General features: G+C 49.4%; 3 protein-coding genes across 3 annotated transcripts; 1 reads left to right on the top strand and 2 right to left on the bottom strand.

Annotated features, from left to right (window-relative positions):
- Positions 1 to 1,052: 1,052 nt before the first annotated feature.
- On the bottom strand, positions 1,053 to 4,443 carry LOC123139819 (uncharacterized). Its single transcript, XM_044559514.1, has 5 exons — positions 2,435 to 4,443; positions 2,139 to 2,353; positions 1,835 to 2,021; positions 1,307 to 1,414; positions 1,053 to 1,120 (listed from the first exon to the last, which is right to left on the bottom strand). Exons 1-5 carry the CDS (start codon positions 4,089 to 4,091, stop codon positions 1,053 to 1,055), a joined length of 2,235 nt encoding a protein of 744 aa, XP_044415449.1. The 5' UTR covers positions 4,092 to 4,443.
- Positions 4,444 to 5,720: 1,277 nt separating this feature from the next.
- LOC123140137 (homoserine kinase) lies at positions 5,721 to 8,961 on the top strand. The gene is made up of 2 exons (XM_044559875.1): positions 5,721 to 6,867; positions 8,539 to 8,961. The coding sequence occupies exon 1, from the start codon at positions 5,732 to 5,734 to the stop codon at positions 6,854 to 6,856; it is 1,125 nt and encodes a 374-aa protein (XP_044415810.1). The 5' UTR covers positions 5,721 to 5,731; the 3' UTR covers positions 6,857 to 6,867; positions 8,539 to 8,961.
- Positions 8,962 to 9,008: 47 nt separating this feature from the next.
- On the bottom strand, positions 9,009 to 11,120 carry LOC123140136 (protein PIN-LIKES 7). Its single transcript, XM_044559874.1, has 7 exons — positions 10,790 to 11,120; positions 10,459 to 10,699; positions 10,115 to 10,366; positions 9,898 to 10,041; positions 9,646 to 9,746; positions 9,518 to 9,570; positions 9,009 to 9,452 (listed from the first exon to the last, which is right to left on the bottom strand). Exons 1-7 carry the CDS (start codon positions 11,002 to 11,004, stop codon positions 9,136 to 9,138), a joined length of 1,323 nt encoding a protein of 440 aa, XP_044415809.1. The 5' UTR covers positions 11,005 to 11,120; the 3' UTR covers positions 9,009 to 9,135.
- Between the last annotated feature and the right edge of the window lie 1,430 nt (positions 11,121 to 12,550).

Below are 12,550 nucleotides of genomic sequence, written 5' to 3'. Positions count from 1 at the left end.
ACACCGGAAAGGTTCCGGAGAAGTTTGGAGCCCCGGAAGGTTACCGGAACCCCCCGGGAGGTATATGGGCCTTATTGGGCCCATGTAGGAGGAAGAGAGAAGTAGCAAGGGAAGGGGGCGCGCCCCCCCAAGCCCAATCCGAATTGGGGAGGGGGGCCGGCCCCCCCTTTCCTTTCTCCTTCCCCCTCTTCCTATTACTACTACTAGTACTACTTCCTAATACTAGTACTCTTTCCTTCCCCCTCCAAATAAGATAAGGAAAAGAGAGGGAAACCTACTTGGAGTAGGTTTCCCCCTCCTCATGGCGCGCCCCCCTAGGGCCGGCCACCTCCTCCCTCCCTCCTTTATATACGGGGGTAAGGGGGCACCCTAGGACACACAAGTTGATCATTGATCGTTCCTTAGCCGTGTGCGGTGCCCCCCTCCACGATATTACACCTCGGTCATATTGTAGCGGTGCTTAGGCGAAGCCCTGCGACGGTAGAACATCAAGATCGTCACCACGCCGTCGTGATGACGGAACTCAACCCCGAAGCTTTGCTGGATCGGAGCCCGGGGATCGTCATCGAGTTGTACGTGTGCTAAGAACTCGGAGGTGCCGGAGTAACGGTGCTTGGATCGGTCGGATCGGGAAGACGTACGACTACTTCCTCTACGTTGTGTCAACGCTTCCGTTGTTGATCTACAATGGTATGTAGATCATACTCTCCCCTCTCGTTGCTATGCATCACATGATCTTGCGTATGCGTAGGAAATTTTTTGAAATTACTACGTTCCCCAAACAGCTTTTACCTCTTCTTCAAATGCCAAGTCGCAGGCAAGAATTTAACAGGACCATAAGACCGAGACACAACAAGATCTGACAGCCTATTCAGCATGCATGGGTGTGTTCTCAACCACACAAATCGAAAACATTAGTCACAGACAGTAACAGTTACAGTACAGTATCGATGGCAGTACAAGTTAACTAGCCCGGTACAAGTTATAATAAGGGCACTGCTACTAGCTAGCTAGCTACTAAAGGAAATTTCGCTCTTCCTTGATGCCGGCCCTCAGTCGCTGACGGCGTAGATACCATCGAAAAACTTCCTCATATCCATCTTATTCACATATGGCTTTTCTGTTTCAAAAAAATGGAGAGGGAGGTTTTAGGACAAACATAATTAACTATCAGAATATTAAATGGGCTAAGCAGACAAATCGCTAGTACAAATATTATGTGCACTCGTAAGTCAAATAATGCATTCCTTCTACCATATTAATTTATTTATGTCCTGAGTTCTTGTCCTTGGCCACAGGTTTGGACCAGGCACAGGAAATATAATATGTGCAAATGCTTTTTTATACATTTCCTTTTTGAAGAAATCAGCAACAAAGTCCTCTGGCTGCAACTTAGCTTTCACTATTGCAGAAACTGCATGATGGAAAGGCATAGAAGTCATATCCCATTTCCTACATCCACATGTTCTGTCCAGCAAGTTCACCGAGTAGGTGTTTTCTCCACTAGTCACTTGGTAGATGTTAGGACCAGCCATCAAAGTCTGGCACCACCTTGAGTTGTACTTTGTCTCCTCTAACATTTCAGCATAGGTAGGGCAAATCTCCCAGTTTGCTGTCTCTGTCTTTGTTCTGTTCTTGTTAAATTTGACCATCAATTTTGTCCTAATTCCTTCTATCATGGTAACTATTAGCTTGCCTCTGACATCTAATATCATTTTATTAAACACCTCACTTATGTTGTTCACTACCAGGTTAGTTTTGCAATTAAAATCCATAGCATGCCTAGCCCAAGTATGAACAGGGATTTTGTGAAGCCATGTCCAAGCAGCCTTACACTCTCTTTTCAAAGCATTCATTGCATCAAGGTGTTCATTCTCAGTATAAGAGTTGCTAGCTGCATCCATGTGTTTCTTTAATTCATCACCTCTAAAACCAGCAGTTTGGAAATTCTGGTAGATATGTCTAAGGCAGAATCTTTGTGGACAATTGGGGAAAACATGGTTTATTGCATTTAAAAGCCCCTGTTTAAAACAATGAAAAATAAAGCTAATCATTGGTCCTATAAACAATGAAGCTATAGCAATGTGCATATGAAACCATGAAACCTAGTGCAATATTGTATGAGAAGAGAAGTTTACCTTCTGCCTATCAGAGATGATGGTATAATAACCAAACTTCCCACTTTCTCCACCAAGTGCATCTTTAAGCTGTGTTAAGAACCAGGTCCAGCTGTCTTTGTCCTCTTTGTCAACAACTCCAAATGCTATAGGGTAGATATTATTGTTCCCATCCCTTCCTGTTGCAGCAAGGATCTGTTGACCTGTTGACAGCTTGATAAAACAACCATCTACCCCTGCAAAGCTGACAATTGTGAGAACATAGTGTATGTAATGTGAGCACATAAATAATTCACAACTTAGTAAATGAAATGTACCTATGAATGGTCTGCATCCATTCAAAAACCCTTCTTTGCAAGCACTTAGACAGAAAAAGAGGCCATGAAACCTAGGGTTTTTGCTTGGGTGCTCTGGTACATGCCTAGTAGTAACAATACATCTAGAGCCTGGGTTTGTATCCAACACAGCCTGCAAATAATCTCTTATTCTAGTGTATTGTCCTCTCTGATCTCCTTGGACAACCTTCAATGCTTGCTTCCTAGCCCTGTAGGCCATATGGGTGGACATCTCTATTCCATAGTTCTTCTTCAGTGTCTGCATTATTGTGGTGACTGGTGTGCCAATATCAACTCTCATCATTGCCTCACACTGGTGTGCAACCCATTTTGCAGTGACCTTGGTGTTCTCTCCTACTGTTGGGCATGTGTGCACAAAATTTGCCTTCCTTATGCAAAAAGTAGTCTCATTTGCAACAAACAAAGTTGCAATAAAGAAAGGGCATTTTGCATTTATGCACACAACTATGATGCTGTCATTGCAGTTTCTGTGGAACTCATAATTCCTATTATGAGTTATGTGCAATGTCTGAATTGCTCTCCTAAACTGATACACATTTAGGAAACAAAGTTTTCTGCAAAACTGCTCCTCTGGGTTCTCTCTCTCCTCACTGTACCAGATCCTTGGCAAAGATCTCACTGATCTGCTCTTCCTTCCATTGGGCAGAACAAATTGTACTTCCTCGGCTCCATCATCATATTCCTGCTTCAAAACACCAAGATCTGGCTCCTCATCTGATGATGGTGCCCAAACATCCTCAAATCTCTGTTCCAAGCTAGAATGTGACCTCTCTGTTGGCCCTTTTCTAGCTTTCTTCTTCTTTGTAGGCACCTCTTCGTGCTCCACCTGCTCATCTTGCTCCACCTGCTCCTCTTGCTCCACCTCCACATGTTGCCCTTCCTCATCTTCCTCATATAGTTCATCCACATCAGTGTCTCCATCAAAATGAATGAGTGGATCCTCTCTTTGCTTCCTCATCTCATTAAGCCTCTGAAGATAGTCCTCATCTGCATCCAGATCTGAATCATCTCCAGTTAGAAGAATTGGTAGCTTCTTCTTAACCTTATTTACATGCTCAGCTGCAATCTTATGTTTCCTAAATTTGGCAATCTTTGTTCTCCTCTTCAACTCCATTAATGTCTCCAGTTCAGCCTGATCTGCTGCATTGGATTGGTCCATGGCAGCATTTGTATCCAGATCATGGTTTGTGCTCTGCTGTGTAGTGTAGAACTGCAATGGCTTTGGCTGACTCTGTATTATACTTTTTGGTGGTGATCTTAAGAAAACACCAGAAGGATTTACTACATACACAGGATTCTCTCCTATATGGCTCAAAGGAACCTGCTCCTCAACCAGATAGCCTGAGTTCAAATCTGCAGGTCTTGGATCAGTGCCCCTAACCACTGTCAAGTTCACTACATGCTGATCATTGTTAGCAATATGGTCAAGCATTTCATCCACCTTATCATCATCACAAATTTCATCCATTCCTGTAATCCCCACACCAGGATCCCTCACAAAATACATGAAATCATTAAGCCCATATCCCTCTGTCTCTATTAGGGCAACCAAATTATAATATGTTACGTCTGAAATGCAAACTGATCTCTCCAAATTGTCTCTGTCATGGAAGTGCATTCTAACTTCCCAAACATCATCATTCAAACTACACACAAATAATTAAAATAGCTTAATTAACAGAGCACTAAAACAGGGCACCAATGTACTGTAAAAAAATGCATAATTCCTAAAACAGAGCACTACAACAGAGCACCAACGTACTGTAAAAAATGCATAATTCCTAAAATAGAGCACTGAAACAGAGTAATCAACATTATAATTGCTACAATACAGTACAGTACACTCTGAAAACAACAAACACCTTATGAAAACCACTATCAAGTTCTGAAAACCAGTCAACTTCACTGTCAAACCAATGCAAACTGATCTCTCCAAGTACAGTACCCTGCTAACTACTCTGCTGACTACATCATCAACTAGCTACTCTGTTAACTACTCTGTTAACTAGCTACTCTGTTAACTACAATTAAGAGAGCACCAATTAACAGTGCCAATAAACCTAACCCTAACCCTAACCCTAACCCTAGAATCGATCTACAGGAAGAGGGAAGAGGGAAGAGGGAAGAGGAAACTCACTAGACGCCGCCGAATGACGAGGCAATCCTGTGACCCTCCGACGGATTCTCCTTCACTGCCCTGGCCCAAGATCTTGCCGCCGCATATTCGAGACAGTGCTGGGGGCTCTGGCTGGGGCTGCTCGTATCCGATGGCCAGCTAGGGTTTGAGCTCCCGCATATATCTCCCACAGGTGGACCATCGTCTCCAACGCCGGCAGACCCGCCGCAGTCGCCGCCTGCGCTGCCAGCCGTCGCCATGACTGAGAGGAGAGAGTGCGGGGGAGGAAAAGAGAGTGAGAGGAGCGGCCCGGGCGGGGTACGGCTCGAAGTCTAAGCGGCCCGGCTCGAACCGGTGTGCCAGCGGCGCGTCTAACGGCGTTGCCGTGTGAACAGTGCTGCCACGTCGACGGATGCGGGCCCCCCTGTCATAAACACACTTAAAACGGTCCAAACAAGCAACTAGCGTTTTTTGCAAAAAAATATGAAAAAAATTAGTGTTTTTTGGCACAATTTCGTATATGTGTGGTACCTGCAAACCTAGCCCGAAGTGTCGATGTTTTTTGCAATTCACTTGAAGAAAACAAACGAAGCAACGTAATGATAGGAATGCACCGATTAATCTGTTCGGTGTCATCTGCTATCTCACCGATTAAACAGAGACCCTGCTTCATTCTAGTCTGAAACTGAAAATCTGAATTCTGAAACTCTCACCCTATGAATCATTACTGCCCAAACAATCTTTCTTTGTTTCTGAAGCTAGGAAGGGGATGACGATGTACAGTACTACCTTTTTTTTCGACACAGTGGTCGTGGTCGCCGCCACCCTCTAGTTCTGTAATGATAGGAATGCACCGATTAATCTGTTCGAGCCAGGTGATCCCCACCGCTGCCACCCCATCCCATGCATCCATGGTCAGAGCATGCTCACATCAGAAACAAATCAACCGGCTGCACGGCGGCGGCGCCGGCTTGGACGCGCCATCTCCGGTAGGTGGTGGTGGTGGAGATTGCTGGGCGGGCCACGTCTGTCAGCCACTCTCGGTGGACAAAGTGTTGCCAAAGCCCAAGCCCGCCCCGTCCCGTGCTCGCCCGCAAAGGTCAAACCTTTTCCCCCCAAACCCCACCCACCCACCCCCCACAATGGCGGCGGCATCTTCTCCGGCCACCGCGCCCTCCTCCTTCCCCTCCGCCCGCGCCCACAAGCCCACGCTCCTCTCCCTCCGCGTCTCGACCAAGCTCAGAGCCACCTCATCTGCCGACCCGCCCCCGGCCTTCCGCTCCGCCACGGCGTTCGCGCCGGCGACGGTGGCCAACCTCGGCCCGGGCTTCGACTTCCTCGGCTGCGCGGTCGCCGACGCCTCGCTCTCCCTCGGGGACACCGTCACCGCCACCCTCGACCCCACGCTGCCCGCCGGCGCGGTCGCCATCTCCGCCATCACCTCCCCGTCCCGCCCCAGCCTCGCCGACCGCCTCTCCCGCGACCCGCTCCGCAACTGCGCGGGCATCGCCGCCGTCGCCGCGCTGCGGGCGCTCGGCGTCCGCTCCCACGGCGTCTCCCTCAGCCTCGCCAAGGGCCTGCCGCTCGGCTCCGGCCTCGGCTCCTCGGCCGCGTCGGCGGCCGCCGCCGCCAAGGCCGTCGACGCGCTCTTCGGCTCCCTGCTCCCCCGCGACGCCCTCGTGCTCACCGGCCTCGAGTCCGAGAAGGCCGTCAGCGGCTTCCACGCCGACAACATCGCGCCGGCCATCCTCGGCGGGTTCGTCATGGTGCGGAGCTACGATCCGTTCTGCCTCGTGTCGCTGCCGTGTCCGCCGGCGCTCCGCCTCTGCTTCGTGCTCGTCACCCCGGACTTCGAGGCTCCGACGAGCAAGATGCGCGCCGCCCTGCCAAAGAACATCGCCATGGGCCACCACGTCCGCAACTCCAGCCAGGCCGCCGCGCTCGTCGCCGGCGTGCTGCAGGGCGACGCCGCCCTCATCGGCTCCGCGATGTCGTCTGACTTCATCGTTGAGCCCACCAGGGCGCCCCTGATACCGGGCATGGCCGCGGTGAAGGCCGCCGCTCTCGAAGCAGGAGCGCTGGGGTGCACCATCAGCGGAGCAGGCCCGACCGCGGTGGCTGTCATTGAGGGAGAGGAGAAGGGGGAGGAGGTCGCCCGGAGGATGATCGACGCCTTCCTGTCGGTCGGCAAGCTGAAAGCGACCGCCACCGTCGCTCAGCTCGACAGAGCCGGCGCCAGGGTCATCTCCACCTCAAATTTGGAGTAGAAACTAGAGAGGTACCTTTCTTGTCTCTTTGTTTTGATTGGAATCATGTTCTTCGTGATTCTTGTGTCGTAGATGTTTGCGAACTATATTCCAAGTTAGTCAGTTATTACGCGGTTCTACTTGTTTGTTAAGATTCTGATTGAGTGAAAGGAACATCTGGAGGTCGATTTAATGTGAACTTGCAAACATACTATCCATCACTGTCTGTCTTGGACAGCAGCTTCACAGCAACATGGCTATTTTTATCGTTCAAACTTTTTAGCTTCTCCTTGTATTTATCTTAGTGAAAACTATGCCATTTTCTTAGTGATATGTGAGGTTTTGCTGCAAGTTGTGTCCAGTCCAAGGTGGCGCTAGTGATTGGAGTAAAATTACGGTGAATTGATCGTGTTCTGCACAGGGAAATGTGTACAAAAACTTTCAAATTTCTCATAGCAGTAGAGTTTGAAGATTAGACACAGCACTAGTGTTCAACAATTTTTTATCAGTAATCAAGGACAGAAATTAAGAAAGAGAAAGTAACAAGACGAGCAGTAACAAACACAGGTCTTAGCGAAATATTATCAACCAACAAGCTATGGATTCAGGCAGTTAGACAGATTACAGGAAGTTGCAGTGATTTTCAGAGGGAAGAACAGTTCAGAACTTAGTCTTACAGGTTGAAGGCTCGAATCGAAGAATAGAAGTGGCTTTGAACTTTGAAGGAGATCATGGGGATGGATTCAGATCTCACCGACGCCCATCGTCCTCTCCTTGCCGCCTTCCCTCCCTCTTTTCTCTCGTTCTGCGCCCCTCTGTCTAGCTGTCGTGCAGTTGCCTTTTTCTTTGTCCTCCTGTTCTGACCTCTGCCCCCTGTTCTTTTTCCCGTTTAGTCCCTCAAATACTTGGTTTAATTCCCAAGATGTTCCCTCATTCTTTCATTTGTACCCTTGCTCCTTCTCTTGGAGTTTAAACAGGTCCAGTTCCTCAAGTGCTTGGTTGTTGCCGGATTTTGGCGCCTTTTCGCGCAAACCTACAAAAAACAGAGTAGCCCTGTAACGTAGCTCGTTTGTGGCATTTTGTATGCAACACTTCAAGTTTACAGAGGATAAACATGCCAAAAAGAAGAAGAATTCTGTGAAAATGGCAGCAGTATGTAGAGAGATCAGCTAGTTTAGGGGCCTGGATAGTTGAACCAGCACAGTTTTTTCTTGTTTACAGCTGTGTGGAGGGAGACTGCAGTTCTGCTTCGCTGTCATGTAACAAATGCTGATTTCGATGTGCAACAGAACCTATCATCAGCTAACAACAGCTTGAGCTTTTATGCTTGTTGGTACAGCATTCACATGTGCGCAATACAATAATGGTACTTACACTAGGATCACTTTAGCGATTTAGTGATTGGATGTGTCATCGAACATGTTCTGGTGTTAATAAGTGCGAAACTTTTCCTTGGCTGTGAATTTCTTCGCCTATAATGAAACCTAAAATGGTTTAGATACAAAAGGCTAGCCTTTGGGAGTACATTTTAGGACAGTTGTCTATTCATCCTGTCTATTGTTCATCATTACACGATTATGATAGCTCCCTTTCGGAACACGTGGCCTTTGACAAATAATGAATTTATTTTCTCTCTCTTTGAGAGGATATCATTTCCGACTCATGCGAAATATCTGCTTACAACCTGTTTCTTTTGTTTGCAGACTTTGGTGCTCCGCTCCCATTCGTGTATCGGGCCTGACGGTGTGTACTAAGCCTCTCCCCTGAGTTTTGTTTTCCCATGTAGTAGTAAACTGCTGGGCTTGTGGCCCCATTGATCCCAATAAGCTGGTGTGATCTACTCCCTCCGTTCCCAAATACTTGTCTTTCTAGGCATTTCAAATGGACTCAACATACGAATGTATGTAGACATATTTTAAAATGTAGATTCACTCATTTTGCGCCGTATGTAGTCACTTGTTGAAATCTCTAGAAAGACAAGTATTTAGGAACGGAGGGAGTAGTTGAATAGAGCGCCATTCGGCATGGTCATTGGCAGAACAACAATATGTGCCAAATCTTGGCTTGTTGTATTTTGGGTTCGCTTCTCACACTGGATGAATAAAATGCTGTTGATTTGAGGCACATCCTGACCACTATCTGTTCCTTCTCTTGGGTGTTGCTGAACATAATATTCGTCTGAAGCTCACTTGAATAAATACAGTACTACTTATACATACATAGCAATCAGTCAAAATTGATGAAGCACTAGCAATATACTAGCAAAGCCTATACTGTATTCTATACATACTAGCAGTGTACTAGGCGGGGGCGAGGATGGACATGAAGACGGTGGACCAGGCGGTGAGGGCGAGGGCGGCGACGAGGTAGGTCCAGAGGAAGACGACGGAGCACTCCTCCTGGGCCACGTCGTAGAGCTGCGCCATGGTGCCGATGCTCATTGCGGGCGGCAGCGCGAACTGGAGCATCAACACGTACTGGTACAGCGGGTCGGGCGGCAGGAAGCCGAGCTCCCTCGCCGTCCTCACCACAGCCACCCCGACCACCGGCAGGATCACGTAGCGCACGCAGACGATGGCCGCGATCACCCACCGCGACATCGTCGTCTTTCGCAAGCCTGTGAAGTCCATTTTTCAGTTTCAGAGATAGATTCAGACAGTAATAAGAGAGGTTCATTTTTACCTTTGGTGAGGTTTCCTCCGAGGATGAGGGTGACACAGGGGATGGTGCCATCTCTGCACCAAACGATGGCACCAATTTTTCAGTTAAAAATGCACTGCAAACTGAACTGAAGAGGAGAAGCATATTACCCGAGCAGTTTGAGGGAGTCCTGCACGACTCGCAGCGGAGCGCCGTCGCCGATGAAGGCGGATCTCAGCCACGGCACGGTGCCGACGGTGAAGCCCAGAACCTGCCACGGCAAATCAGTCAGCAACCAGCTCATTTCAGCTGCTCTGCTCCATATGCAGATCTCATTTCCTTCTTCTTCTGAAGTTCTGATGATGATGGCCCATAAGCAGATTCTAAATTGGTAATGTTGATTGAGACTAGCTCAAGCTTACCGCTCCGACGGTCGGCGGCGCCATGAGCTCCTCGACGATCTGTTGCGTGCCCTGCGTCAGCTTCGCCCACAGGCTGCCGCTGCTCGTCATCTTACCGCTGGAATGGCGGTGGTGGTGGCTAGACAGCAACGGTCCCATGAGTGACTGACAAATTTGCAGCAAATTCAGAGATAGCCATCCTGACTAACACCCGGTGTTCATCTGAAACTCTGCTTACAGTTTGGTGTTGATGCGAGGAAGAAGACGACGACGACGGCGCCAAGACAAGCCCGTCCTCCCCGCCATCGCCATCATTCCAGCTGGGCTGCTCCTCGTCCCCTTCTTCTTCCTCCTCGACAGCGACAGTGACATCGACAGGGTCCTTCTTGGCATGGTCATGAGCTTCAGCAGCGGCGGCCATCCTCCGGCATACCTCGCTGGACCTCTTCATGACGCTGTAGGTGTGCGTCCAGATGTACAGCCCTCCAAGCTACAACAATATGCTTACTTCATTATTGATTAGTACTGGTGATGAATCGATATGCATGATGGTTGCTAGCTACAAAGCCAGTTTGATCGTACCGCCATGGAGAAGGAGGCGTAGGAGAGGCCGCGGCCGGTGCAGTCACCGCCGAAGGGGTTGCCGTCCTCTCGGCAGACCGCGGGGATCACAATGAGGAGCAGGTTGCCGAAATTCGCCGCAGAGCACGACGCGACGACCAGCCCACGGAGGTGCGGCGGTGGCCTGAGGATGAGCACCGCCAGCCACCCCAGGACCCCGCCGGCGAGGAAGATGATGCCGATGTTCACCGGCATGAACCACCTTGGGTTACAATTCGAACCAGATGCCGTCAGCTAGCTGATCAAGAAAGGAGCATGAAGCGAATGTTCAAGGAAGGAAGGAGCAAGAGACCATGAGAGGGCGTCGTGGAGGGTGACGGTGGATGCGAGGCTGGCGAGCAGCAGCGCCGGGGTGAAGACGGCGTAGACGACGCGGTTGATGTCGGCGCGGGCGGAGGGAGCCAGGAGCCCGCAGCGGGGCGAGGCGAGGTAGGCCCCAAGGAGCGCGACGAGCAGCACCTCCACTACCGGCGTCGACGCCACCGCCAGCAACGACACGAACCCCATGGCGAGTGTGACTCTATCTGGCTACTCTAGTCTGGTAGTAGGTGGCAGTGCATCGATGGCCATTTATACTTGATTCATGGACCAAGATGGCCACCGGCGGCGATGATGGTGTGGTTGTTGGCGCCGCGCCATAATCAGATTCAGATCGGCCAACCATGCATATGCACCAATGATTCGACCCATGCATGCGGGAGACAGTCACGTACTACTACTGTGCGGCATATGCATGCTGTGTACCTCTCTATCATAGGGTCACAAAAGCTAGGGCACGACCTGTGGTTGGATGGTTACGAGGGTAGTGGCTGATCAAATCCAAGGGTTAACGCTTTGTTGTCTCATAAAGTCTGAATATTCTTTCAGTGGGAAGCGATGTTCCCGCGGATAGCGAGGCGCTCATTAGGTGTAGGATTTGCACGTGTGCGTTCATAGGATGAGTATATGTACGTGTTTATGAGGGTCTGCGTTTGTAGTGTGTTTCTAAGAAAATCGAGGCGCGAAAACTTTTATCTGTAATAGTTTATGCACCGATATCTTTTTTCTTGTTTGAAGGCTGGAGGAGAGGGGTAAAACTGTCCACCTGAACATTTGATTGCACCGTGGTGCACACGGGAAAGAGCATATGCTTACTCAAGATGCAGAGATTACAAAGGGCTGGCGAAAGCCCAGGGTAAACACAATGCACAAAGCAAGAGCAAGATGGAAAGATGGGAGGGAGCCTGGGAGATTCTGCGGCTTCAGTTTGGTCATTGTATTCATGAAGTATGAAGTTACGGTCACTGCATTCACTAAACCGGATCATAGTACGGCGACTACTCATACCATTTCGGCTCATATCTCGCACACGTGGATGTATTGGACCCAAAAAGCACTTTTACTCGCCATCTGGACACGACATGTGGACTGCCTTACACAATGAAGCTACCGATCGAGACGGCACACCTTCTCACACATTTTGCATCAATGTCTCTGAGGGGAAGGAAGAAAGACAGGTGAGGCGATCAAGGAGGTGATTGAGTAGACTATCGTCACCGCCGATGGAGCCATCTGCGAGAGGGACATACACAACGGCGATGCGCGGGTTCATTGACGACCTCAACCATGGCGCCTCAGCACCGAGCGGAAGGTGACCCACCCCTTGTCTATGGTAAGCCTCCTCTGAAAACCTCTCTACCGCCCCCCACCCACCCCTCCACCCATTCCTCTCCGAAACTCATTATTTTTGGTCGATTGGGTTGATTTGCACCTGCATTTGTGTTTACATTTTAATGCCATTTGTAGATCTTCCCTTCCTATCATGCTCAATATCTTCGGATGGCTACTCTTCAAGGACCGGCTTAACTCCAAGAACAACCTCTTCTGCATGTCCTTGATCCGATGCTCCTTGTGAGGATGCTGTGTACCTCGATCTCCTCACGCACTATCGCAACTCTTGTCACGCCATGGATCTCGATATATATATCGTATGGCTGATCAGGTGTACACCACGCGGTGCCGCTGGTGTGCTAGAGTGGTCATGAATTCAGTGTCCACACGTACCCAGCCATCA

Source organism: Triticum aestivum, chromosome 6B, assembly GCF_018294505.1.
Source record: "Triticum aestivum cultivar Chinese Spring chromosome 6B, IWGSC CS RefSeq v2.1, whole genome shotgun sequence".
In the NCBI taxonomy this organism is placed as follows: domain Eukaryota; kingdom Viridiplantae; phylum Streptophyta; class Magnoliopsida; order Poales; family Poaceae; genus Triticum; species Triticum aestivum.
The sequence above is the reverse complement of the archived record's forward strand: the minus strand, read 5'-3'. Positions and strand labels throughout refer to the sequence as shown.